Source organism: Gracilinanus agilis, chromosome 4 (genome assembly GCF_016433145.1).
Source record: "Gracilinanus agilis isolate LMUSP501 chromosome 4, AgileGrace, whole genome shotgun sequence".
Lineage (NCBI taxonomy): Eukaryota > Metazoa > Chordata > Mammalia > Didelphimorphia > Didelphidae > Gracilinanus > Gracilinanus agilis.
The window spans coordinates 512,638,237-512,663,514 of NC_058133.1; the positions used below are offsets into that span (position 1 = coordinate 512,638,237).

Here is a 25,278-nt window from a genome sequence, read left to right on the forward strand (position 1 = left end):
ATTTTGTCACTGATTTTTCCTAGTTCAAAGAGCTTTATGTCCAAACAGCATTCATTTGGTTCTAGTCAGAAAGAATTATTCCTTCAAATGTCTCTTTTCAAATGTATTAGAAGAGAGGTGTCAAACATGCTGCTGGCCCCCAAACTGCCTGAAGCAGCAAAACTCCCCCAAGTGCTGGCCGAAACAGTTTGAAATGCAATGGGAAAATGTTTGACAAAATAAATAAAAATACAATACAGCATTAATAATTTATTTTGTTGCTTTCTATGTGAATATGCAGCCCACAAGGATCAGTTTCTATTTAACTTTGACATCACTGTACTATTAAAGCCCTTGCTTTTTAAATTTTTTTTTTAAATCCTTACCTTCTGTCTTAAAATCAATACAGGGTATTGGTTCCAAGGCAGAAGAGCAGTAAAAGCTAGGCAGCTTAAGTTACTTGCCTGGGATCACACAGCTAAGAAGCATTTCTGGCCACATTTGAACCCAGGACCTCCTGTCTTTTAACCTGGCTCTTTACCTACAGCTTGCTGCCCCTCCAGACCTTCACTCTTCCATCCTTCTCTGGCCTTCTTATCAGTCTCTCTATAATCCACAATATAGATATAGATGTATAGATTTTTTAAACTAACCTTTCTTGAATACCAATAGAATAAATCCCCCCCTAAAACCTTCACAAGTTTTCCCCTATTTTCTAGGGGTGTGTATACCCTAGATTGGAAACCCATAGCCTAGAATAGTAATGGCGTTAGACAGTATCGAGCTCCACCCCCACTCTACCCATCCCAGACTGAGAGCCAAGCCTGGACCCCCACTTACCCCAGACAGGGGAAGGAGGAAACCTCCACTGGGCTGCTGGGATGAGGGTTAGGAGATTTGAGGTACATGTGGAGAGGGGGAGAGTGGCCCCAGGGCTCAGCTCCCCTCCAGCTATGTGCCTAGCTGTAAGCTATGCTCCCCTCAAACCCCACCTTGGGGATCATCTTCGCTACAGATTCTACAGGCTACTGTCTGCACAGCACCCTTTCACAGTATGTGACCCCCTTTGCCCCCGTCCAACCCCTTAACCCAAACAGGGGGAAGTGCTCCCATTGGGCTGCTGAGCAAAGGGGCAGGTGATGAGAAATGTCCTTGGGCACATGGAGAGTGGGGAGGGGAACAGCTCCATCCCAGGCCATCTGACTTTCTAGTAACAAACTGGCAGGTGATTGCAGGAATGTCTAGAGTCAGCTCTGCATGCCCTTTTTGGCACAAGTGCCATTGGTTCACCATCACTGGCCTAGAATAACCTGTTTGTTGAGCTCATTTTTAAAGAAAATTTAATATATCAATTAATCTATTTTGTTTTCATATCATAATCATCCTCAGATGCATTGCTAACCTCTACCCACAGAAAGCCACATCTTTCAACAGAAGATAGGAGAAATCAGTTCCATATAATTAATCTATATATTAAAAAAGTATATGCAATGTTACACATTGCTGGTCCCTCCTTCCACTTCTGAAAATGTAGTACATATCTCTTGGGTCAAACTGAGTCACTAAAACTAAACAGGATTCAGCTTTGGCTGTTTTGTTTTAATTTATTTACAATGTTGTGAATATTATTGGTCCTGCTTACTTTGCTCTAAATCAGTTTATATACTGTTGCCTGTTGAGCTTGTAGGTCACCAAACTCCAAGATATTTTTTAGAATTGCTATCTAACCATGCCTCTCCATCCTGTATTTGTGAATTTTAATTTTGCACTCTAGTATAAGACTTATATTTATCCTGACTGAATTTTACTTTATTAGATTTATCCTGGTATTCTAGCCTGTCAATATTGTTCTAGTGTGTTTGCTCTCCATTTCCACTTTGTATCACCTGCAAGTATAAATAGACTATCTAAGCCTTTCTCCCAGTCATGGATATAAATATTGTGACACTGAGTCAAGAACAGACTCCTGCAATACTTCACTGGAGATCTCCTGCTGATGCTGAACCACTAAAAACTATTCTTTGTATTTATTATAATCAAAATGCTTCACTCCACTATGAATTCTTTGATGGATAATAAGATGCTTTCTCTCTCTGAAGTCTTTACTACATTCATTACATGCAAAAGGTTTCTGATTAGCTTTAATTTTCCGGCAATTTTTTATTACTTCTCTATTAATGAAAGCTTTCCCATGTTCTTTATGTTCCAAGGGTTGTTCAATAGTGTGAATTCTCTGATGAGACATAAGGTTTGCCTTCCTGCTGAAAGCTATCCCACATTCATTACACGCAAAGGGTCTTTCTCCAGTATGACTTCTCTGATGTCTAACAAGGTTCGCCCTCCCACTGAAAGCCTTTCCACAATCATTACATGTGAAGGGTTTCTCTCCAGTGTGAGTTCTCTCATGCCTAATAAGGTTTGCCCTCCCACTGAAGGCTTTCCCACATTCTTTACATGCAAATGGTTTCTCTCCAGTATGAGTTCTATGATGTCTTTTAAGGCTTCCCTTCTCACTGAAAGCTTTTCCACAGTCATTACATTCAAAAGGTTTCTCTCCAGTATGAGTTCTCTGATGGGTAATAAAGTGTCCCCTCTCACTGAAGGCTTTCCCACATTCACTACAAACAAAGGGTTTATCTCCAGTATGACTTCTCTGATGTGTAATAAGGTTTCTCCTCCGCCTGAAGGCTTTCCCACAATCATTACATGAAAAAGGTTTCTCTCCAGTATGAATTCTATGATGGGTAATAAGGCTGGCCCTTTGGTTAAAGGCTTTCCCACACTCACTACATGTAAAAGTTTTCTCTCCTGTATGAATTCTTTGATGTCTAGTGAGGCTTCCTCTCTCACTGAAAGCTTTCCCACATTCATTACATGGAAAGGGTTTCTCTCCAGTATGAGTTCTCTGGTGGGTAATAAAGTACCCTCTCCCACTAAAGGCTTTCCCACATTCATTACATGTAAAGGGTTTTTCTCCAGTATGAGTTCTCTGATGTGCAATAAGATTTCCCCTCACACTAAAGGCTTTCCCACATTCACTACATTTAAAGGGCTTCTCTCCAGTATGAATCCTCTGATGGGTAATAAGGCTTCCCTTTTGTCTAAAAGCTTTCCCGCATTCATTACATTCAAAAGGTTTCTCTCCAGTGTGAGTTCTCTGATGACTAATGAGATTTTCCCTCCTGCTAAAGTCTTTCCCACATTCATTACATTCAAAGGGTTTCTCGCCAGTATGAGTTCTCTGATGTGTAATGAGGTTTCCTCTCTCACTGAAGGCCTTTCCACATTCATTACAGTCAAAGGGCTTTTCTCCAGTATGACTCCTATGATGATAAATGAGACTTGCCCTCTGACTACAGGCTTGCCCACATTTATTACATGCAAAAGGTTTCTCTCCAGTATGAGTTCTCTGATGGGTAGTGAGGTTCCCCCTCTGGCTGAAGGTTTTCCCACACTCAGTACAAGCAAAAGGTTTCTCTCTAGTATGAGTTCTTTGATGACTAATAAGGTTTTCCCTCCGATTGAAGCCTTTTCCACATTCATTACATTCAAAAGGTTTCTCTCCAGTATGAATTCTCTGATGTCTATTAAGGCTTCCCCTCTCACTGAAGGCTTTCCCGCATTCATTACATTCAAATGGTTTCTCTCCAGTATGAATTCTCTGATGGATAATAAAGTGTCCACTCTCACTGAAGGCCTTCCCACATTCATTACATTCAAAGGGTTTCTCTCCAGTATGAATTCTCTGATGTCTATTAAGGCGTCCCCTTTCACTGAAGGTTTTCCCACATTCATTACATTCAAAGGATTTCTCTCCAGTATGAATGTCCTGATGATTTTTGAGTATTTGACTGTCTCTGAAGGTTTTCCCACACTCATTACATGTGAAGAATTTCTCTTTAGTATGAGTTTTCTGATGATTAATAAGGCTTTCCCTCCTATTGAAACTTTTTCTACATTCATTACATTCAAAAGGTTTCTCTCCAGTGTGAACTCTCTGATGTCTATAAAGGCGTTCCTTAATATTGAAAGCTTTCCCACAGTCATTACATTCAAATAATTTCTCTCCAGTATGGATTCTCTTATGGACAATAAAGTATCTACTCTCACTGAAAGCTTTTCCACACTCATTACATTCAAAACGTTTCTCTCTAGCATGAATCCTCTGATGTCTATCAAGGTGCCTGCACTCACTGAAAGCTTTACCACATATGTTACATTCAAAGGGTTTCTCTCTAATATGAATTCCCTGATGAGAAATAAGTCCCTTCTTACTGAAGGTTTTTCCAAATTCATTACATTCAAAAGATTTCTCTCTAATATGAATTCTTTTGTGTTTAATCAGGCTTCCTATATAGCTGAAGGGTTTCCCATATTGCTTACATCCATGCTTATCTCTATTCTGATGGCCAATAAAATATGACCTTTGGCCAAAGCCACATTTACGATGTTCATATCGCTTCTCTCCAGCATATGTTCTATAAAATTTAATTAGGTCTGAGTGGTACCTGAAGGTCTTCTTGCATTTGGTATATTTAGAAAAATTCTTCCCTAAAGAGAATGTATTACAAGTAATTAGGACAGGAAAATCCTTGATACCCTTTGCAAGTGTCTTATATTTACGGAGACTTTTCCCCATCGTTCCTCTCCAAAGTGTAACAAAGACTGATCCGAAGCTAAATCTTCTCCCAAATGTATTACTCTGAAGTTCACTTCCTTTATTAAAAGTTGCTCTAGGAATGACTATTATTTTTCTGGACTGTCCATCCGGGTTGCACTTCAGTTTTTCTAAATTGATTTCATATTCCCTAATTTCGTTCATCTTGCAATGCCAGGCCTTGCCCTTTAGCAGATTTTTCTTGGATGATGCTTCTATGAAAATGCTCTTTGTCAGACTTGAGTTCTTTGTTTTAAATTTGATCTTGTTACTAAGGGAATCTGAAAAAAATAAAAATAAAAAATCACTAGCCACTGATTCCTGTACTGAGGGCAAGGTGCCTTCTTTAAAGCAAGTTCTAGTTTCTATCTTCCCATTAGGAACACATTGCTCAATTATAACCAGAAAGTACAAGGGCAATTTGTTGTAACTAGAGCCAAAAAGAAAAAAAGACAGCAATATAGCATCTAGCTCCTTAGGAATGAGTTACATTCCAGTGCATTCAAAGCAATTACAGATGTCAACAAAAACACATTTAATGGAAAATCAAATTATCTTTTGTAGAACTAACGAGTGGAAAACTATACAGGAAGAGTGAAAATTAGCAGATTGGAAAGACCATAAACAATTAAGGAAATCTTAAGAATTACTAGAATTTCCATAGGTCTTGATCAATAACACATGTAAAACCCATTAGAATTGCTTGTTGGCTATGGGAGGGGTTTGGAGAAGAGGAGGGAAAGAACATGTCATGTAACCATGGGAAAATACCCTAAATCAATTAATTAAATAAATAAACTTTTTAAAAAAGACTAACTACAATTTCCAGAAATTGGGGGAAAAAATCAAAAGAATCTAAACAATATATTTCAGGAAAAAAATATTTTTAATTACCAAAAACCTTGAAGAATTAAAAAGCAGATTAAATACAGAATTTATTGATTGCCAATCTATAATTACAAACTCATAGTTCTATCAAATATTCAAGTAGTTTCTGGTTCCAGCATGAGAACTTTATGTGAAAATACTCTTGTATGACACCAGTATTCTTTTGATATTTAAACCAAGAAGATAGAAAGAACATATTATAGTCAAGTGACCCTAATGAATACTGACACAAAAATGTTAAATATTAGCAAAGGCACTACAGCAACATATTAAAAAGTGCATTGGGTAGGACAAGCTAATATAATAAAAATGACAATCCTACCCAAATTATTTTACTTATTCAGTGCCATACCTATCAAACCACCAAGAAACTTTTTTATAGAATTAGAAAAAATTATAACAGAGTTCATTTGGAAAGATCAAGTATTCTTGGGAACTAATGAAAAAAAAAAAGTGAAGAATGGAGGCCTAGCAGTACCAGATCTTAAACTGTACTATAAAGCAGCGGTCATCAACACAATATGGTACTAGCTAAGAGACAGAAGGGTAACTCAATGAAATAGATTTGGGGTAAATGACCTCAGCAAGATAGTATACAATAAACCCAAAGATCCCAGCTTTTGAGACAAAAACCCACAATTTGACAAAAACTGCTGGGAAAATTGGGAAAACAGTATGGAGAGATTAGGTTTAGATCAACATCTCACACCCTACACCAAGATAAATTCAGAATAGGTAAATGACTTAAAGAGGGATATTATAAGTAAATTAGGTAAACATAGAATAGTGTGCCTGTCGAATCTATAGGAAAGAATTTAAGATCAAGCAGGAGATAGAGAACATTACAAAATGTAAAATGAATAATTTTGATTACATTAAATTAAAAAGGTTTTGTACAAACAAAATCAATGAAACCAAAATTAGACGGGAAGCAACAAATTGGGAAAAAAATCTTCATAACAAAAACCTCTGACAAAGGTCTAATTTCTCAAATTTATAAAGAACTAAATCAATTGTACAAAAAAATCAAGTCATTCCCAATTGATAAATGGGCAAAGGTTGTGAATAGGCAGTTTTCAGATAAAGAAATCAAAACTATCAATAAGCACATGAAAAAAGTGTTCTAAATCCCTCCTGATTAGAGAAATGCAAATCAAAACAACTCTGAAATACCACCTCACACCTAGCAGGTTGAGTAATATGACAGTAAAGGAAAATAATAAATGTTGGAGGGGATGAGAGGATATGGCAAAATTGGGACACTAATACACTGCTGGTGGAGTTGTGAATTGGTTCAACCACTCTGGAAGGCAATTTGGAACTATGCCCAAAGGATTTTAAAAGACTGCCTGCCCTCAGATCCAGCCATACCACTGTTGGGTTTGTACCCCAAAGAGATAATAAGGAAAAAGACTTGTACAAAAATACTTATAGCTGTACTCTTTGTGGTGGCAAAATATTGGAAAATGAGGGGATGTCCTTCAATTGGGAAATTGTTGAACAGATTGTGGTATCTGTTGGTGATGGAATACTATTGTGCTGAAAGGAATAATGAACTGGAGGAATTCCATGTGAACTGGAAAGACCTCCAGGAATTGATGCAGAGTGAAAGGAGCAGAACCAGAAGAACATTGTACACAGAGACTGATACACTGTAGCACAATTGAATGTAACTGACTTCTCTACTAGCAGCAATGCAATGATCCAAGACAATTCAGAGAAAGAACTGTGGGAGCAAAAATGCAGAAGAAAAACATATAATCAATCACGTGGTTCAATAGGGTTATGATTGGGGATTTGGACTTTAAAAGATCATTCTATTGCAAATATTAATAGTATTGAAATGGGTTTTGAACAATGACATGTGTATAACCCAATGGAATTGCTTGTCAACTTTGGGAGGGGGGAGTAAGAGGGGAGGGAAAGAACATGAATCAGGTAACCATGGGAAAGTACTTCTAATTAATTATTTTAATTTTAAAAATGCATAAACTATGACTAGGTGGAATTTATGCCAGGAATGACAAACAGGTTCAATATTTTAAGAAAACCACCAACTTACTGACCAAATTAATAACAAAAACAATTTTTAAGTCATGATTATGACAACAGATGCCAAAAAAGACTACTGGCAAAATATAACACCCATTTCATTAAAAACACTAAAAAGTACAGGATTAAATGAACTTTCCTTAATATGGTAAATAGCATCTATCAAAAAGAAAAAAACACACACACACACACACACACACACACACACAAAACCAGCATAATACATAATAGAGAAACACTAGAGACCTATGTATGAAGACCAGAGGTAAAGGAAGGAATTTCAGTATCACTGCTACTATTTATTACTAGAAACACTTGGTATAGCAATAAGATAAGAAAATGAAATCAAGAGAATATAGGCAAAGAGGAAACAAAAATTACTGACTTTTCCAGCTATTTCAATCTATTTAGAGATGTCTAAAGATTCAACTAAAAGAAAACTACTGAAACAATAACTTCAGTAAAATAGCAGAATATAAAATAAATCATATATTTTGTATATTTAGAGAAATTACATACAATATAACCAGGGAAATGATGAATATTTGGGAATCTACCCACAAAGACATATATAGAAATTATTTGAACACAATTACAAAACATTCTTTAGAGAAATAAAAATAGAGAAATAATTTGAGTTAATCACTCATGTTTGGACAGTGCTGATAGGAAAAAAAAGGACAGTAGTACTACCTAAACAAATTTTCGTATTCAGTGCCGTACCAATCAAACCACAAAAGGAAATCATTATAGACCCAAAAATAAATGATAGAATTGTATCTAGAAGAACAAAAGGTTAAGACTCTTAAAGGGAATAACAAAAAAAAGTGGGAAGGAAATAACTATATATTTACTAGTGTGAAGACAGGATTAACTCTCCCCTATTATTTCTTAGATTTTAGCCACCAGGAATGTATACATCTCCACTTAATCATTAAGTGCAGGGAGGGAAGCCAATAACCCATGTGTGCTAGTGAGTGACAAATCAAAAACAACTGACTTGGGCAGTCCGAAGCAAAGTTAAAGCTGCCATTGGTCCCCGTTTAAGTGGAAAGAAGACACAGGAAGTGATGCAAAGAACCGTCTTTTTATATGGTGGTAACTTCCTATGAGGAGGTTTTTCCCCTTTATAAACTTCGCCTCAGAAGAGCTCAGGCTTGAGACCTCAGATTGCTTCCCTTTAGACTGCCATGTGGGTGAGTGAAAAGGCTGACTCTGTTTCCTTGGTGTTCTGGAGGCACTAGCCTCTGGAAAGGCCTCCTCGCTTGGGGAAGGACTCATGGCTAGACTTCTTGTTTAATTTACCTCTGGGCCCCTCCTTTGCTGGGGCCTCTGAAGCCCTGCCTGGTTTGGACCAGGCCAGAGCGATTATCTCTCTCTCTCTCTCTCTCTCTCTCTCTCTCTCTCTCTCTCTCTCTCTCTCATTTCCCTTACTTTCACTCTTTCTACTTGTAAATAAACTACCATAAAAGTCATTCTGACTTGAGTCTTTCATTTGGAATTAAGTACTTAATTCCCCAAACTCTTGAATATTCAGTCCAACCATAATTTTACCCTTTACACTAGTTTGATATTATAAAGTAGTAATGATCAAAACTATTTGGTACAAAAAAAAAAATCCCAACAATTTGATACAATTGGGTATACAACATAGAGAAGCAAATAAAGATAATAGCATTCAATTAAACCCCCAATAAACAACTAATGGGACAAGCTTGGCCCAGAGGATGAGATGAGAAAATATACATCCCTTATTTATCCGTAAAGGCAAGGGGACTATGAGCATAAATATTACTGAATGTGTAGTCAGACTCAAGTGATGGGTTAATTTATTTTTTATCAATTTATTTAAAAATTAATTAATTTCCCCCTTTTTTTCTTGTTAATTTTTATTCTATATAACAAGGGATGAGAAATGTGTATTTCAAACATGGCCAAGGAATGAATTGAATTTGTTAGAATACCCTTCTTTTTCTGTTCCTAATGGCATCTGAATATGTTACTTGTGTTTCTAGACAAAAAATAAAATTTTAAATCTAAATTTTTTTAAAAAGGTGACATAAGAGCAAACAGTATCAATAAAAATAAAAAAAGATAGCAAGAATTTTTTAAAAAGGAGCACAAATTAGGAAAAGGCTCTGAGGAAAAACCTTTTAAGTCTCCAAATTTGTAAAAAAAGCAAATGAAAATATGTCTGAGACCCAATATTGAGACCCTTAAACTAAAAAGACTTACAAAACATAATGCTGGTAAGCTGTGGAGAAACAGGCAAGCTGTCCTCCAATGGGAGCCCTATGAACGGCACACACAATACTGTGATACAAAACACGAGCAATCGATGACCCCCATCATTACTCACCTAGACAAGAGCCTCTGAGGCCTTCACCCTTGGGACTCCAAACTGCTTCTTGTCTCTCCAACAGGGAGGTCACATCCAGTCTGGAAACGGGAATCCCTGAACATAGGGACAGAAATGAGAATGAAGGGGATGGAAAGCAATGAGCATTTATTTAATTCTCCTCAAGGCGAAGCAAGGGTATCAGGGTGGCCAACGGGTGGCCTGAAGTTCTTTGTTCTGTCTTCCCAAGGGGCTGGGGTCCCAATCCTAGATCTGATCTTCTGCCCACCTACACTGTCTCTCCCAGAGATGCCTACTGGGTGACAAGCTACACAGGCTGCCATCCAAAGGCATCTTGCAATCTAGGCAACAGATGTCCTTTTTCCACTTGGATGATAAAGCCAAATTCTCTCTCTCTCTTTTTTTTTTTTAAAACCCTTAACTTCTGTGTATTGACTCATAGGTGGAAGAGTGATAAGGGTGGGCCATGGGGGTCAAGTGACTTGCCCAGGGTCACACAGCTGGGAAGTGTCTGAGGTCAGATTTGAACCTGGGACCTCCCGTCTCTAGGCCTGACTCTCAATCCACTGAGCTACCCAGCTGCCCCCCCCCAGATTCTCTTTAGAGTGCTTCCAAATCCCTTTCAGAAAGCTCAGAAGCCTGATTTGATGCAATCAAGAAAATGTTATCCCCCAAAGGATCTCTCCGTCCCCAGAGAGTATCACTTCAGTCTGGACTTTCTGGTGGGTCTCAATGCCAGAGGTGAACACCACTGGAAGGCAGATATGGAAAGTGGGTGGGCTGGACTGCCTTTAGGAAACTGCCCAACTCTTTCAAGGATCCCAAGCTTCCCCTGGCATTGCTTGGGCGCCAACATTCTCCCAGGATTGCATTATGGGAGAAACAGCTTAGGACACAGAGGACAAAAAATGAGAACAAGATCACGGTGGGCAGGTCTGACATTGGTTTCCTTGCGGTTCCTTGAAGAAAACATTTTCAGTGGCTGTCCCCACACCTGGACTTCTTACTTTCTTCACCTGTCTGGCTTCCTTCAGGTCACTGCTAAAGCCCCAACTACCACTGAAAGCCAATCCCAATCCCCCTTAATTCTAAGACTTTTCCTCTGTGGATTATCTCCTATTGATTCTGCCTTTATCTTGTCTGTACAGAGCAATGTGTGGGTTGATTCTCCTATTTGGCTGAGCTCCCTGAGAGCAGGGATTGCTTTTGCCTCTCTTCGCGTGTCCAATTCTCAGCAGAATGGTGCTGATACGTAGAGGGGCTTCGGACATGTTTGCTGACTAGGAAGAGAAGACGAGCTGGTGGTGAAGGTGAAGCTGAAGCAAGACAGGTGGATTGCCCAAGAGCTCCTCTGTAGTAATGCCACAGTATGTGTCACGAGAAAAAGAAGGCGGCCCAGCATGTGGGATGGACCCAGTGAAAACTCTGGAGAGAATGCCGGGAAGAGCCCTGAAGGACGGTGAGGGCACAGACAGACTTCCATCTGCAGCACGGGTGGGGAATGTCACAGCACAGATCTGAGTGTGGGTCAAGCCCTAAATTAGGCTCAGAAGGAAAATTACTTCATTTGATCGACTCTGTGCTATGACAGGGAGCCCTTTCCGTGTATCTTCATCATTCGTCAAGCACCTACCGTACCAGACACTGGGCACGTGAAGACAGATGCAATAATCAACGCCCACATAAAGCTGGCATTCAACTCAAGGAACAACTCAGACACATAAAAGTGAAAACAAGGAGAGAAAAGAAATATGAGGTCATTTGAGGGAGGGGGCACAACTGGCTGTGAGGACCAGAAAAGTCCTCGTGGAGGGGATACCCGAGTAATCATGGGAGCAGGAAGTAGAGTGTACTGTGAGCCAGCCATTCCGTCCAGATTCTGGAGGATGCAAATTGAAATGAGGTGTGAGAAGCCTGGAAAGGCAGGCAGGAGCCATACTGTGCAGGGCTTTGAATGTTAAATAGAGAATTAAATGGAGAGTACATTCCAGAGGCATTCTGTTTATTGGCCATGAAGGATCTGAAATTCTTCCACAATAAGAGGCAGTCTTGAGTTTCCTGCCCCATAAGCCAAAACTCAGTTCTGTGTTTCTCACAGGGAGAGCTGTGCTTACCCACAGAGACCAGGTTCTCATAGTTCTCCAACATCACATCCCTGTACAGGGCCCTCTGGGCAGGCTCCAAATGTCGCCACTCCTCCTGGGTGAAATCCACAGTCACGTCCCTGAACGTCACCAATTCCTGAATCAAACACATTCCTGCTTAGCCAGGGACCACTTCTCCAAATTCATTGCTTTTCGACTTGGGGTGAGCCTCACTTGATATTAGACCCAGTTTGAACACAGATAGATTTGATTACTCATGTTCATGCTGACAAGACTCTCCAAAAGGAAAACCCCAGAAAACCATGCTCTTTGCTCTTTTTTAAAAAAACATTCATTTTATTTAAGTTTTGAGTTCCACATTTTCTTCCCCCTTCCCACCATCTCCCTCACTACCTCCCATCCTTTCCCCTCCTTCAGACAGTAATAGAACCAGTATAGATTTTATATATGCAATCATATAGAATATTTTTCCATATCAGTCATTTTGTGGAAGAGATCTCAAACCAGAAAAAGGAAGAAAAAAAAGTCACAAGTGAACTATAGTAAGTTTTAGACTTCGTTAGTTCTTTCTCAGGAGGCAGGTGGCATTGCTCATCATGAGTCTCTGAGGCTGTCTGGGATTATTGCATTGCTAATAATAACTGGGTAATTAATAGCTGTTAGTAAAAAAAAATTGCTGTTACTGTGTATAGCATTCTTCTTTTCTACTCACCTCATTTCACATCAGTTCATATAAGTCTTTCCAGATTTTTCTGAAATCATCCTGCTTATCATTTCTTATAGCACAATATTATTCCATCACTATCACATACAACTTGTTTAGTCATTTCCCCAATTGGTGGACAACCCTTCGATTTCCAATTCTTTGCTACCAGAAAAAGAGCCTCTAGAAATATTTTTGTACAAATAGATCCTTTTCTCTTTTGGGGGATCTCTTTGGGGAAAAGATCTAGTAAAGATACTGAGTTTTAGAATCCTTTGAGCATTGCCCCTATTTGCCCTCTAGAATGGTTGGATCAGAAATCAACATTACCAACAGTGTATTAGTGTCTCAATTTTCCCACATCCCCTCCAACATTTATCATTTTCCTTTTCTGTTATATCAGTCAATCTAATAAGTGTGAGGTGATAACTAATAGTTGTTTAATGAGCACTTCTCTAGTCAAGAGTGATTTCCAGCATTTTTCCCCTGACTCTAGATGAATGCCCTTTACTCCTAAAGCTCCAAACAATACAAGAGAATCAGCTTCTATTTGACAATTAGATATGCAATACTAAGATTAGCAATCACAGTCCAAACAGTAATTTTTCTTTAGGTCCTATACAGCAATCCCTCTCCATTAGTGATCAACTCATTCAGGAGGCAATATCCCCACAAAGGCTATAACAAGCTTAGAGTTCTCTGTAACATTTCTAAACACTAATAGTATTTGGCTTTCTCTTGGGGAAGTGATGGGCAAACTACAGCCCGTGGGCCAGATGCAGCCCCCTGAAATGTTCTATCTGGCCAGGTGACATTATTCCTAATCTGACGAATACAATGAAACCTCGAAAGAGTTGCCTTAGAAACAGACTGACAGATGAGCATTTCCTTTCCTTTGGCCCCTCTTTAAAAAGTTTGCCCATAACTGTCTTGCGGCAGCATCTTTTTTGCTTCTTGGTGATCTGGAATATACACTATTATAGATTTCTGAATAGTGGATTTTATTCAGTGAATCAAATACTTTTTATAGTCAGTAAGTTAAACTAGTGGGGCCTTATGTTAGATGCCCCTTTCATTTAAATTTCTGATTTCTGTGGAGTGGTGGTATCTAGTAGAAAACCTTCGGCAAAATACTGTTGGCGCCTTCCTCCTGCTTTCATCAAGGATGTCCCCATTATATCTAGGGGTTTTTCTCATGAAGATTTTATAGAGATAAGAAAGAAAACTCAGAGAATAACAATTAACCTTTTTTGATGGAATTATTTTTAGAAGTAATAACACCTCATCATCTTTTCTAAGTAGCTAGAAAATGCTCTTAAATGGAATTTGGAAATCAATTTTTCAGTGCTGTCAGAACTGGGCAGTCTCCAACAATCCTCTTCCCCTTCCCCTACCAATCTATACCTGGCCTCATCAGTGCCTTCCTAATGTATTTTTTAGGGTCTTTTATCTTTCTTTATGACGTATGTGAGAAATATAGCTTTAATGTAACTGAGGGCAAAAAGAGATTGTCCCAGATCTCCAGACAAAGGCTTACCATGTCACTATTTATCCTCATTCTTGTTTCATCCATAAAGACTGACAGGAAAGAAGACCTGATTTAATTAGGTCTCAGAGCGTGTTGTCTATAAATCTGTTTTTCCCTCTAATGCTTATTTTTATGTTAGGAAGTGAACCTGTGAATAATTAGAGGGCCAGGATGGAAGGGACCCAAGAGGTATGTGGTCCAATTCAGACATAGGGCTCATGACCCTGCACCCCTGACGAGTAATCGCTCAGCCCTCCAGAAGGAGGAACTCATCATCTGCTGAGGCATCCATTCTACTTTCTAACAGCTCTCACTTTCAGGAAGCCTGTCCTGTATTCGCATATGTGTAATTAAGATCTGTACCCTAAAACTACAACTCCTTAGCAACCCACTCTCTTTCTCAAGTTAGGTACTGATGTAGGAAGGATATAAATTTTGGTGTAGCCCGCCTCTCGCTCTCCTCTTATCTTCCCATCTTGGTTTTGGTGGAGCTGGTTTTTAAATCAGGCAAGGAGAACTTAGTCACGTGGTCTTAATTTTGTTACATAATTCCGTTTTTTTCTACTTCTATTTCCTTTTTATTCCTTCTATTTCAAGTGATTATTAATAAACTTTACAAAATTAATACTTGGAGTTGCTGGATATTAATTTAAGTCTTACACATAACTACAGAGCAACCTCTTCCAATGTCCACTCAACACTCTTAGTTGTGCCCACTGGGGCCAAGCAGAACCAATCTATTGTCTCTTCCTCAAGAATATCCAATAATTACATTCACCAAGTTCTCATGTTCCCCTTAAATAAATCTTCTCTAACCCAAGTATCCTAAATTGATTGAATAATGGATTTTCCTTTGACAAGAACTCAAGTCCCTTTTCCATCCTAAAAGCATCTTCTGGACATTCTTCTGCTTGTCAACTGGCCTTCCTAAAAAGTGGGGCTGCAGAGGGAATACAAACCTCCAAACTGTGAAGTCATGTGAGGCACCCAAGCCAAGGAGGGCAGCTTCTGTCTCTTCCTCCCTGCCTCTCCTATATTCTCCTTCTGTCTCCTGTCACTGTCTCTTTCTTAAAGCTTTTGCTTACCTGTTTATATGTATGTATCCACTAAAAGAAAGGATGACCTTTGTGGGAAGAGGTGGCTTCTCTCTTACCTTTGTGTCCCCCAGGCCTGGCACACAGGAAGCACCTAATAAATACAAGTTGAACTGAAGGAAAGAAAGGATTAGGGAGATAAGAGGGAAGGGGTTAGGGGAAGAACTTCAACTCACCTGAAATGTGGATATGAGGAACCCAGAAGTCCTTCCCTCCTTATCCTCCATCCTGCTGTCTTGGGGAAGGGTAAAGTCTTAAGAAGGCTGAGCTAGAGGAGAAAAAAATTATGAAGGAAGGCAACCAGCTCTGCCTGTGTCCCTCTGACAAAACCCCCAGCCCTTCTGCATTATAAGTGCTGCACCCAAGATCACCCCTCCATCCACTTTTCAACCCATCTTGCACAACTGTCTATTACTGCTAAAAAAAGGCTGTCTTTTACCTAAGTGGACTACCTGTTCCATTCCCCTTCACATGGGCTTTCAATCCTTTGGAAGAAACCTGCCAGGGAATTCTAGAGGAGTAGCAGGGAGGAGGGCAAGGGACAGAAGAGACGGAGTCAGCTGCTATAATTGACCATCTCTACCCTAATGATCTGTATTCACAAAAACTTTCCTGAAAGAGCTGCTTTCCTGTGCCCCACACAGGGAAGATTCCCTTCTCTCTGCTCACCCTTTGGAAATCTTCACCTCTGTTCCCAAGTACTCAGGCCAAATCCTCCACAGTCAAGACCTCCATGCTATTTTTCCAACATGACTTCACTCAAGGACTCTTGGTCCAGCCAGGATGACCAGGAATTGCAGGACCTTTCAGGACCTCTTCCTTCGCATCAGCCACTGCCTGGGAACTCCAGGGAAAGGAGTCAAGGCAAGTGTCTTCTCCTTGGAGCATCATTCACTGCCTTCCCCTTTCAGTAAAGCGGAGACCTGGGGACTCAAAAGCAAAATCACTTTATCTGAGGATTTCACTCTGGGGCTCAGATCCCCACTGCCAGCTGGGCTCCTGGTATTGCCAGCTGAGACTGTGAGGACACTACCCAGGGCTACTTGTACCAGAGATGATGGAGACAGCAAAAGAGGTCTGAAACCACAATCACATAAGTAACTCAGCCCCTTTGGAGAAATCCAAAGCCCTTGACATGCAAAAAAACTGATGATGAATTTCATTCTTTCAAGAAACATTGAAGGAAAAAAAATACTCTATACATTGCACCCACAGAAGGAGAACCAAGATCCCATGGACTAATAAAATAGTCAGCAACTCCTAAGAGGCTATGGGCATTTGGTGAGGAATGTTTTGGTCAAAGCAAGTTATCATCACACTTGTGTGCACACACATACATTTTTTTCAGGTTGTATACTCCAGGGAATTTTCCAAGATGATCATTTAATGAAACATTTAATCATAAAAGATATTATTTTTATTTATCAAACTAAAGAAAGCAAAACTTAACTTTAGTTTCTTTTTAAATTAACAAGTAAACTTTACTTTAAAATACAAATTTTTACTCAAACCCTTCCTTTATAAGACATTCAGAACAACTTTTAGGTCTCATTTTCTTGACTAAAAAGCCCATTTTTTCCAAAATGACCCTCCTCTCCTGTCCCACACTTTACCATCAAGGCTAATGGAGGAGGGACTAGTGACCAGAGCCACATCCCTTTAAATTATGTATTTTTTGCCTTTCCTGCTCATACCAGTGATGACCTTAGAAAACAAAGTGAAAGGGGAACAAAAACATCTGGCTGAACTTCCTCAAAGCAGGCTGGAGTCTACAATCAGAAGAGGCAGAGGCCTTCTGAGGGACAAAGGAGAAAGGCAGAATCTACCAGACTCAATAGGACTGGGCTCACCAAGCAGAAACATCCCCAGAGGCAGGAAAGCATTGCCTCTCAAGAAAGCAGAGAAGACAGTCGTGGACTGAATGGTCACCAAATCACTATACACACATTCTTACTCTGGCACTAGAGTCTCACAGAAGTAGTAGAGGGGAAATGAGTAAGAAGTGGGGGAAGGAAGCAGGAATTGATCACAGAGAGAATAGCTGAAAAACTCCAGAGAATGGAAGATGCACTAGCCTGAGGCAGGCTCAAGATCCCAGCACATAAGAATATGCCTTAACACAATGTACATAACTATGTACACACACATTTATCCACTTGAAATTTCACATATATAAAAATTTACACACACATCAAAACACTAATATTCACTTTCATTACCTTATGTGCCACACATCTACTCAAATCAACCAAGCAATTAATAAGCATTTCTTAGTCAAACAATAAATATTTAGTCAGGGCCTACTATATGTTAGGTACTGCAGATACCAAGGGAAAAGACAGTTCTTGCCTTCAAGAAGCTCATACCCTAACAGGGGAGAAAACCTGCAAATAAATATATACAAATTCAGGAGAAACTGGAAATGGAGATTGGGAAATGCTTCCTGTATAAAGTGGGATGTTAGCTGGGACTTGGAGGAAGTCAGGGACACTAAGAGGTAGATAAATATGAAGAGGAAGAGGATCCCAGGCATGGAGGTCAGTCATTATCACTGGAGTGCAGAATGTGAGAAGACTAAAAAGGGCAGGTTATTAAGCACAGGGTGATATGAACAGAGCTGAGCTTTAGGAAATCACTTTAGTGGCTGAGAGGAGGATGAAATGAAATGGTGAGAGACCAGAGGCAGGTGCACCTCTCCCCCCAAAAACTACTGTAATAGTCCAGGCATGAAGTGATGAGAGTCTGCCCCAGGGCAGTGGAAATATCAGAGAAAAGAAGACAGTACATAGGAAAGATGCTGCAGAGGTGAAATGGAGAAGGGTAATAGACAAGAGATGTTCCAGAGATGAAATGGATAAGAGATGCTCCAGAGGTGACATTGACAAGAGACTCTCCAGAGGTGACATTGACAAAAGACGCTCCAGAGGTGACACTGACAAGAGATGCTCCAGAGGTGACATCAATAAGACATGTTGCAGAGCTGAAATGAAGGGTCTGGCAACAGCAAGGCCCTTATGGGTGAATGAGTGGAACTGAGGATGACATTTTTGTCATAAGCCTGGATGCCTGAGAAGATGGTAGTAAGGTGGTATCCTTGACAGTAATGTGGAATTTTACTGGATTTGGCAATTAGATCACTGGTAACTGGAGAGACTAATTTCAGTGGAATGATGACAATAGAAGCCAAACTCTAGAGGACTAAAATGAAAGTGAGAGGAGAGGAAGTGGACACACCTATTGTAATTTTGAATCTAGTCACAAAAGGGAGGAGAGATATGAAAGGACAGCTAATAAAAGTTGGATGGAAAAAGTGAGTTTTTTGAGGATGGTACACCTACTATGTTCAAGGCACAATGCCAAGAAAACAATCCTGCCATCAAGGAAATTTGTCTCGGATATGTTGGGGAAGCCACAATATACATAAATAGGAATATACATTTGCTACCAAAGGAAAGACAAGTTTAGGTTCTTGGATTTTCTATATACATTTCTTAAAAATTTAAGTTTTTAAGTATTTCTCCCCAAAAAGAAATACTAATCTCCTTGAAAGCATTGTTCAAATCATTTCATGTGAGGCTTCTTAGTATTCTTATGTAAAAATACGATGATTTGGGGAAACACGGCTAAATGGTGCCACTTGCCCAGCCGGAAATGCAATGGCCACTCACGCGCCTTATCCCACTCTTGATTTATGCAGCTGATGGGGCGCGAGGTTGGGTGCGTCTTGCTGGAACAAGGGAGGGCTCCCAAGGAATGTGGGTGAAAAGGAGAGCGGAAACATTCGCCCCACGCACCCGCATGCACCCAACAGATGCTCGCACGCCCACTTGCACTGACACGCACCTAGCATACACACACCGATCGCGTGCACACACATCCTTTAACACGCGTGAACAGAGACCCAGAGTCACCGGCAAAATTCCAAAACTAGAGGCAGGGAGGCGTAAAAGAGGTCCCAAAGCAGCGCGTGCGCATTGGCACGATTACCACCTTGCGCCCTCTTTCCACCAGCGGCTCAGGAAGCTGGAGCCGGACCGCGCGTGCGCACTCGCACTGACCTCGTGATGGGGTCAGCTCTCGTGAGTCCTGCCCTAGCTCCCGGAGCTGGTGAAGCACACACCCCTGGGGAGGGGGAGGGGAGCTCAATCTTACCTTTCCTTCCTCGCTTTTGTAGCTCCGAAGGAGCGTATAGTAGGGAAAGGAGAGCGGTGAACCAGTGGGGTGCGTGCGCACTCGCTCCCCTATCCTCTGGCTCAGCGGCCCAGAGGCCAACTAGGAGAGGAAAAAGGGTTGCGCCCATAATGCATTTCACTCCGCAGCGATATGGCCTGGCTAGAAAACAGTAGGGCCGAGGTGCAGTGGAGCCTCCCGCAAAGCATTCTGGGAAATTAAGTGCCGCCACTGAAGGCCACGCCCGCTCCCACTTTAGAGCCTTTGACCTGAACTCCATCTCCCACAAGGCACCGCGAACCTCCCTCCGTAGGTGCTGAGTCTGCGCACTGGACTGAGGCTTCGGGCGATTTCTTTGCTGGCCTTGACTTTTCCTTGTACTCTGGCTGGGTTCCCTTCTACCTTCGAGATGTTGTTAATTCGCCGAGCCCTCATTGAAACAGATAACAGTTCAATACCCCACCCCTCCATCGAATGGACAGGTTAGACTCAGTGACCCCCTAAGGCCCCTCGCAGCAGCTCCAGCCCAGTGAGTTTGTCACTCCTTGTCCAGTTCTGGGGATGGAGGAGAGGAGGACCAGCCAACCCCATTCCCCGTTTTAGGGAAACGAGGCCTCCCGGCCCCATACAGACATCATTTTCACATGAGCTTGCTAGAGCCGTGCTTCGCTCCCTAGTGGTCACGTGGGTCTTTGTCACTTACCTTGATACTGATCGAGCACCAGCTTGGGCGCTGCCCATTCATAGGCCCCCAGAGCAAGACAGGAGAGGATCCCTGGGAGGAAATCTGCTCGAAGGGTCTGTGTTGGGGATTTGTTCCAAGGCAGGCAGGCAGGCAATAAAGAACCAAATCTCCCTTAGATTCAGAAGAAATTCAGTCCCAAACAAATCCATCTGTCTGCAGCCGAGATCTTAGCCTGGTAGATGGTGTCAGGAGCTGGCCCAAGACCGATGTCTGCCAGGTTACTGGCTGGTTTTCCCAGCCATTTTGTTAGAGTGAAACCTTGACACAGATGAGGTCTTTGGATTGATCGCACACAATGGTCCCAGTTAGTTTACATCTATCTGTATGGTGGGTATCTGATGGCTCCATCATCCATATGGTGGTAGGACACTTTTTGTTATTTTCCTTGAGATTATCATCCTTGTATTCCACTAGATGGATTCTATCTTTTTTTCTGGCTCTACAGAGCAGCTTTGGTAGTGTGGGGTGCCGGCTCTGTGTTGCCCTCAAAATGTTTTCCTAAAGCTCCCTGGCCAAGCAGTGTGCCAGCTTCAAACAGGCTGACAGAAGCATCACCCCCCAGAAACCCCCAACAGAGACCCCCTGCTTCTGCCTGGCTGGGTCCTGAGCAGGTTCCAGCAAGCTACATGTGTTAACGTTGGTGGTTATGCCTTTTGCTAACTGAGCCAAGCTTCTATGCCAAGCATTAGGTGTTAAAGTTGTGGTTGTCCTTTTTTTCTGAATGGGTAAAACTTTAGCATGTAAGTTTTGGCTCCCCAGTTTCTGGGGGGCAGACAGGAAAAGGAGGTGGGGAAGGGGACCCAGGCTTAGCCAGAAGAGGGGGCATTTGCTTTACGATGAGAGGCAGTGCTCTTTTTCATGAGAGATGTGTGGGATGAGATTCAGTGTAGAATTCTCAGAGTAGTATTTGGCTTGTCACCCCAATTTTCAAGACCCCTTTATTACTGTTTCTTAGACTAAAACTGCCGCTCCCCATCCCCCCATAAAACTTTTCGTTTTCCTGACCTATTTTCAAAAGCCTTGAGAAGAAATTATCTGTACTCTGAGAAGAAAGTCAAACTATAAAATAAGCTGAAGGAGGGAAAGTGCAGTGAGTTTCAAAAGTTTCTTTTTTGTCCCAAGCTGGGAATCCCATGATAGTCACAGGGTTTTTTGATCATGGGAGTCTTTAGGGGAGCATAATGTTGAAAATTCAAGCTCAAGACTATGACCATCACAGTGCCACCACCCCGCCACCCCCCCCACCCACCCCCTACAGGATTGGACAGAGAGGAGGAGAATCTTACATTTTCTCTGAATAAAACGGCTTTTGTCTGCCAGCATCTTACCAAGTCTCCTGTCTACTCATTAGAGTGATTTCTGGGGGTAGGAGCACCCCCCACCCCAAATTCCACTCCACACAGAGAGAAATGAACAGTCTTTTTCTGCTCACAATTTCTGACTCTGAACTTTTATTGTGAGGAGGGATCACCAAGAGGGCTGATCTCTCACCCATAAGCCACACAATAGTTTAGTATGGCATTGAATAGATAAATCAATTTAGATAGAATTGTCATTTTGCTTACATTTCACTTGGAAAACCATAAATAATGAGTTTCTCTCCAGTTATTTAGGGTTATTTATTTCTGTAAAGAGTATTTGGTAGTTGCATTCAATTTCTGTTGGCATGACATTGCCCCCACCTTCATGCAGGCCCTCATCACCTCATGCCTGGATTATTGCAGTAGCCTGCTGGGGGTTCTGCCCACCTCAAGTCCCCTCCCACCCCAGGCCATTCTCCACTCAGCCACCAAAGTGATTTTCCTTAAGTGCAGGTTACCCCCCAAATACACACACACACACACACACACACACACACACACACACACACACACACACACACAAACTCCAGTGGCACCCTATTACTTCCAGTATCAAATACAAAATGCTCTATTTTTTGGCATTCAAAACTGTTAGCACTATGGTACCTTTTTTATACCTTAATTCTGGAGAGGCAGCCTTTGATCCAGTGATCCCAGCCTCTTAGCTGTTCCATGAAGAAGACCCTCTCTCTGTCTCCTGTCATTTTCTCTGGCTGGGCCCCATTCCTGCAATGCTCTCCCTCTTCTGCTCACAGATATGCCTTGCATCCTTTTATCCCCAACTAAATTTCCATCTTCTACTGGAAGTCTTCCCTAACTTTTCGTAATTCTAGGGTCTTCTCTCTGTTAATGATTTCCTATTGATCCTGTATATGGCTTGCTTTATATCTATTTGTTTGCTTGTTGCCTCCCAATTATATTGTAAACATCTTGACATCCATCGTGGATTGTTTTTTGTCTCTTTTTATATTCTCCAGCACTTAACCCAGGGCTTGGCACACTGGAGGCTCTTCCTAAATATTGATTGATTGATATGTAGTTATGTTGATTAGAGCTTCTCTTTTTTGCTGATTTTTTTTGGAGATATATGGAAAAACTGATTTATGTGAGTTTGCGATTGATCCTGTCACTTTCCTAAAGTTATTTCAATTAATTTTAATGGAATCTCTTAAGTTTTCTAAATAGACCATCATTGTATTGCTAAAAAAACAATCATTTCTTGTTTTTTAAATTTAAAAAATGGTTATAGGTGAGCTCTCTTCCTGTAATGAAGGGGGTATAGTCCCAAGCTTTTGCATAGCTGCTTTCAGAGTGTGTGAAGGAAATTTACCCACCCCCTCTGGTGTGGCAAATGGGACATCATTCCCTGGGGTCTGCCAGCATGTCTGGAGTCCCCTGCTCTTATCCTGAGTGTCAGCACACAATGGCAGTATGGAGGACAGCATATGATTAGTTAAAGAGGAATAGCTGGCCTGTTCTACTTCCATGTGGGGGCTGGCAGGAGCTACTGCTGGAGAAGAATCAGCAAAATGGGAATTAGATTAGAATAATATTTTCTTTTTCTGTCTCTCTTATCTTCCTTTTCCTTCTCCTGCCTATCAATAAATCACAATAAATTCATTAAATCTATGGACAGGCTCATACTTAAAGAGAAACAAGAGCTAGCTCTGGAGATCTATAATTTTTCAGTTCTTCCAAGATGGTAATATAAAGAGAGATATGTTTAATACTCTCCAGGCTTGTGCTCTGGTCTGGGGTAAGCACAAGCACTCTGTTCCACCTTAGAACTTTGACCAGACTCTCCTTGTGGTCATGAGTGCCATTGTGTGTGCTAGTGCTTCTCCTCATCCTGGGACCATGACCCAAAGTTGTGGCTTGGAGATCTGCATCTGGGCAATACAATAGAGTCTTGCACCCCAAACCAACAGAATGACCCTTGAAATCTTCTTCTGATCTGTTGTCCTCCACCTCTTAATATTTGTAGCTAAGAGTTCCAGAAGCTGTTGCTGATGATTCATTTGCCCTCAAGGCTTGTGGGGACTTGTTGAGGTGGGGCTCATCTAAGCATGTGAATCTGAGCTCCACTCCTGTGCCATAGACCTTTCATGCCAATATTTTAAGTTATATTTGGTGGAAAAATTGTTTCATCCTGTCCTCCTATGGGTTCTGCTGTTTCTGAATTCATTTGGAAGCATTATATTAAAGTGGTTTGGAGGGTAATTTGGCAGAGATGAAGTGGATTTGTGTTCCTTCTCTGACATCTTGGCTATGTGCCCCCTACCCCAGCCCCATTAGGAATTTTTATAAAGGAGTTAAGGAGAATGTCTTGGAGATGTGCAATTCTATAAACAATCTTTTTTCCTGTTGTTCTTTATATAAAGAAATTTTCATGTTTCTTTATATCACTCAAATTTAAATGAGCAAAAAATAAAAATTTCACATAAAAATTGTAAAAATAAGAAATTTGGTGGGGGAAGCTAGTTGACTCAGTAGATAAAGAAATAGGCCTAGAAATAGAGGTCCTGGGTTCAAATATGACCTCAGACACTTCCAAGCCATGTGACCCTGGGCAAATCACTTAATTCCCATTGCCTAGCCCTTACCCCTCTTCTGCCTTGGAAAAAATATAAAACAAAAGAATGAGATATCAACTTTCTTTTAGAAAAGGACACAAATTGATGATATTCACAAGAAAAAGCATTCAAATAATTCAATAGTTACAAAATTCAAATGAAAACATCTCTGTAATTTACCATAAGGTCCATTAAACTACAAGGAGAGTTATAAAATTTAATGCTAATGCTAATGAAAATGAATAATATGGAAATAGTTATTAAGTGACAACATTTGTACAACCTAGTAGAATTGCTTATTGGCTCTGGGAGAGGGGAGGGAAGAGTGAAGGAAAAGAAAATGAATCATGGAAACATGGAAAAATATTTTTAAAAATAATTTTTAAAATGTATGCTAATGGAACTACAGAGAAACAGTCCTGTTATTCCACAGCAGTGAGATCTTGGAGTGGTGCTAAGTAGTGCTTAGATCTGGAGATGCCACTTGGAGGAAAGATTACTTGCATTGACCTTCTTACCTCCTTTTCACCTGTGTAAATGAAATTAACTCTAGCCCATTCATAGGCAAAAATCTACTTACCCTAGGCATCTAGATTATATCATCCCCACCTTCCTCAGGGGGGGAGTGGAGATAATTTAATCACACGTGACCATTCAGATCAAATCAAGAACAAGGGACTGCCCTTTGGGCAGTCCCAATCAGCGTAGAGGCTGCCATTGGTCCAATTGAATTAGAGGTGGCCCACAGGAAATGATGAGAGACGCTGTCTCTTTAAATACGTGGGTTACAACCTGGTAAGGTGGGTTCGATGAGTTCAGGAGTTCGGGAGTTCAAAAGTTCCGGCTTTGGACTTGGTGCTGAAGGTGCTGGGCTGAGACCTCAGAATGCTTCTACTCTGAATTGTCACGGGGGTAAGTTAGGCTGACTTACTTGGCCTACCTTAGCGTTTCCAAACTCTGCCTTAAGTAGGCTTATAGCCTTTCTGATTTCTAAAGTCTTGTGGCTTGTAACCTAGTTTAATTAGTCTTTTAAGCCTCTCTCTCCATCCAGCCTCTCCAGGCCT

General features: G+C 40.9%; 2 protein-coding genes across 2 annotated transcripts in view; one reads left to right on the forward strand and one right to left on the reverse strand.

Moving 5' to 3' along the window:
• LOC123246891 overlaps window positions 1-25,278 on the forward strand; it is a 220,504-nt gene that overhangs the window by 25,804 nt on the left and 169,422 nt on the right. The gene's annotated exons all lie outside the window — the stretch shown is intronic.
• On the reverse strand, window positions 1,465-16,201 carry LOC123244743 (zinc finger protein 665-like). Its single transcript, XM_044673312.1, has 5 exons — window positions 16,035-16,201; window positions 15,542-15,633; window positions 12,050-12,176; window positions 9,936-10,031; window positions 1,465-4,917 (listed from the first exon to the last, which is right to left on the reverse strand). The coding sequence occupies exons 2-5, from the start codon at window positions 15,590-15,592 to the stop codon at window positions 1,994-1,996; spliced, it is 3,198 nt and encodes a 1,065-aa protein (XP_044529247.1). The 5' UTR covers window positions 15,593-15,633; window positions 16,035-16,201; the 3' UTR covers window positions 1,465-1,993.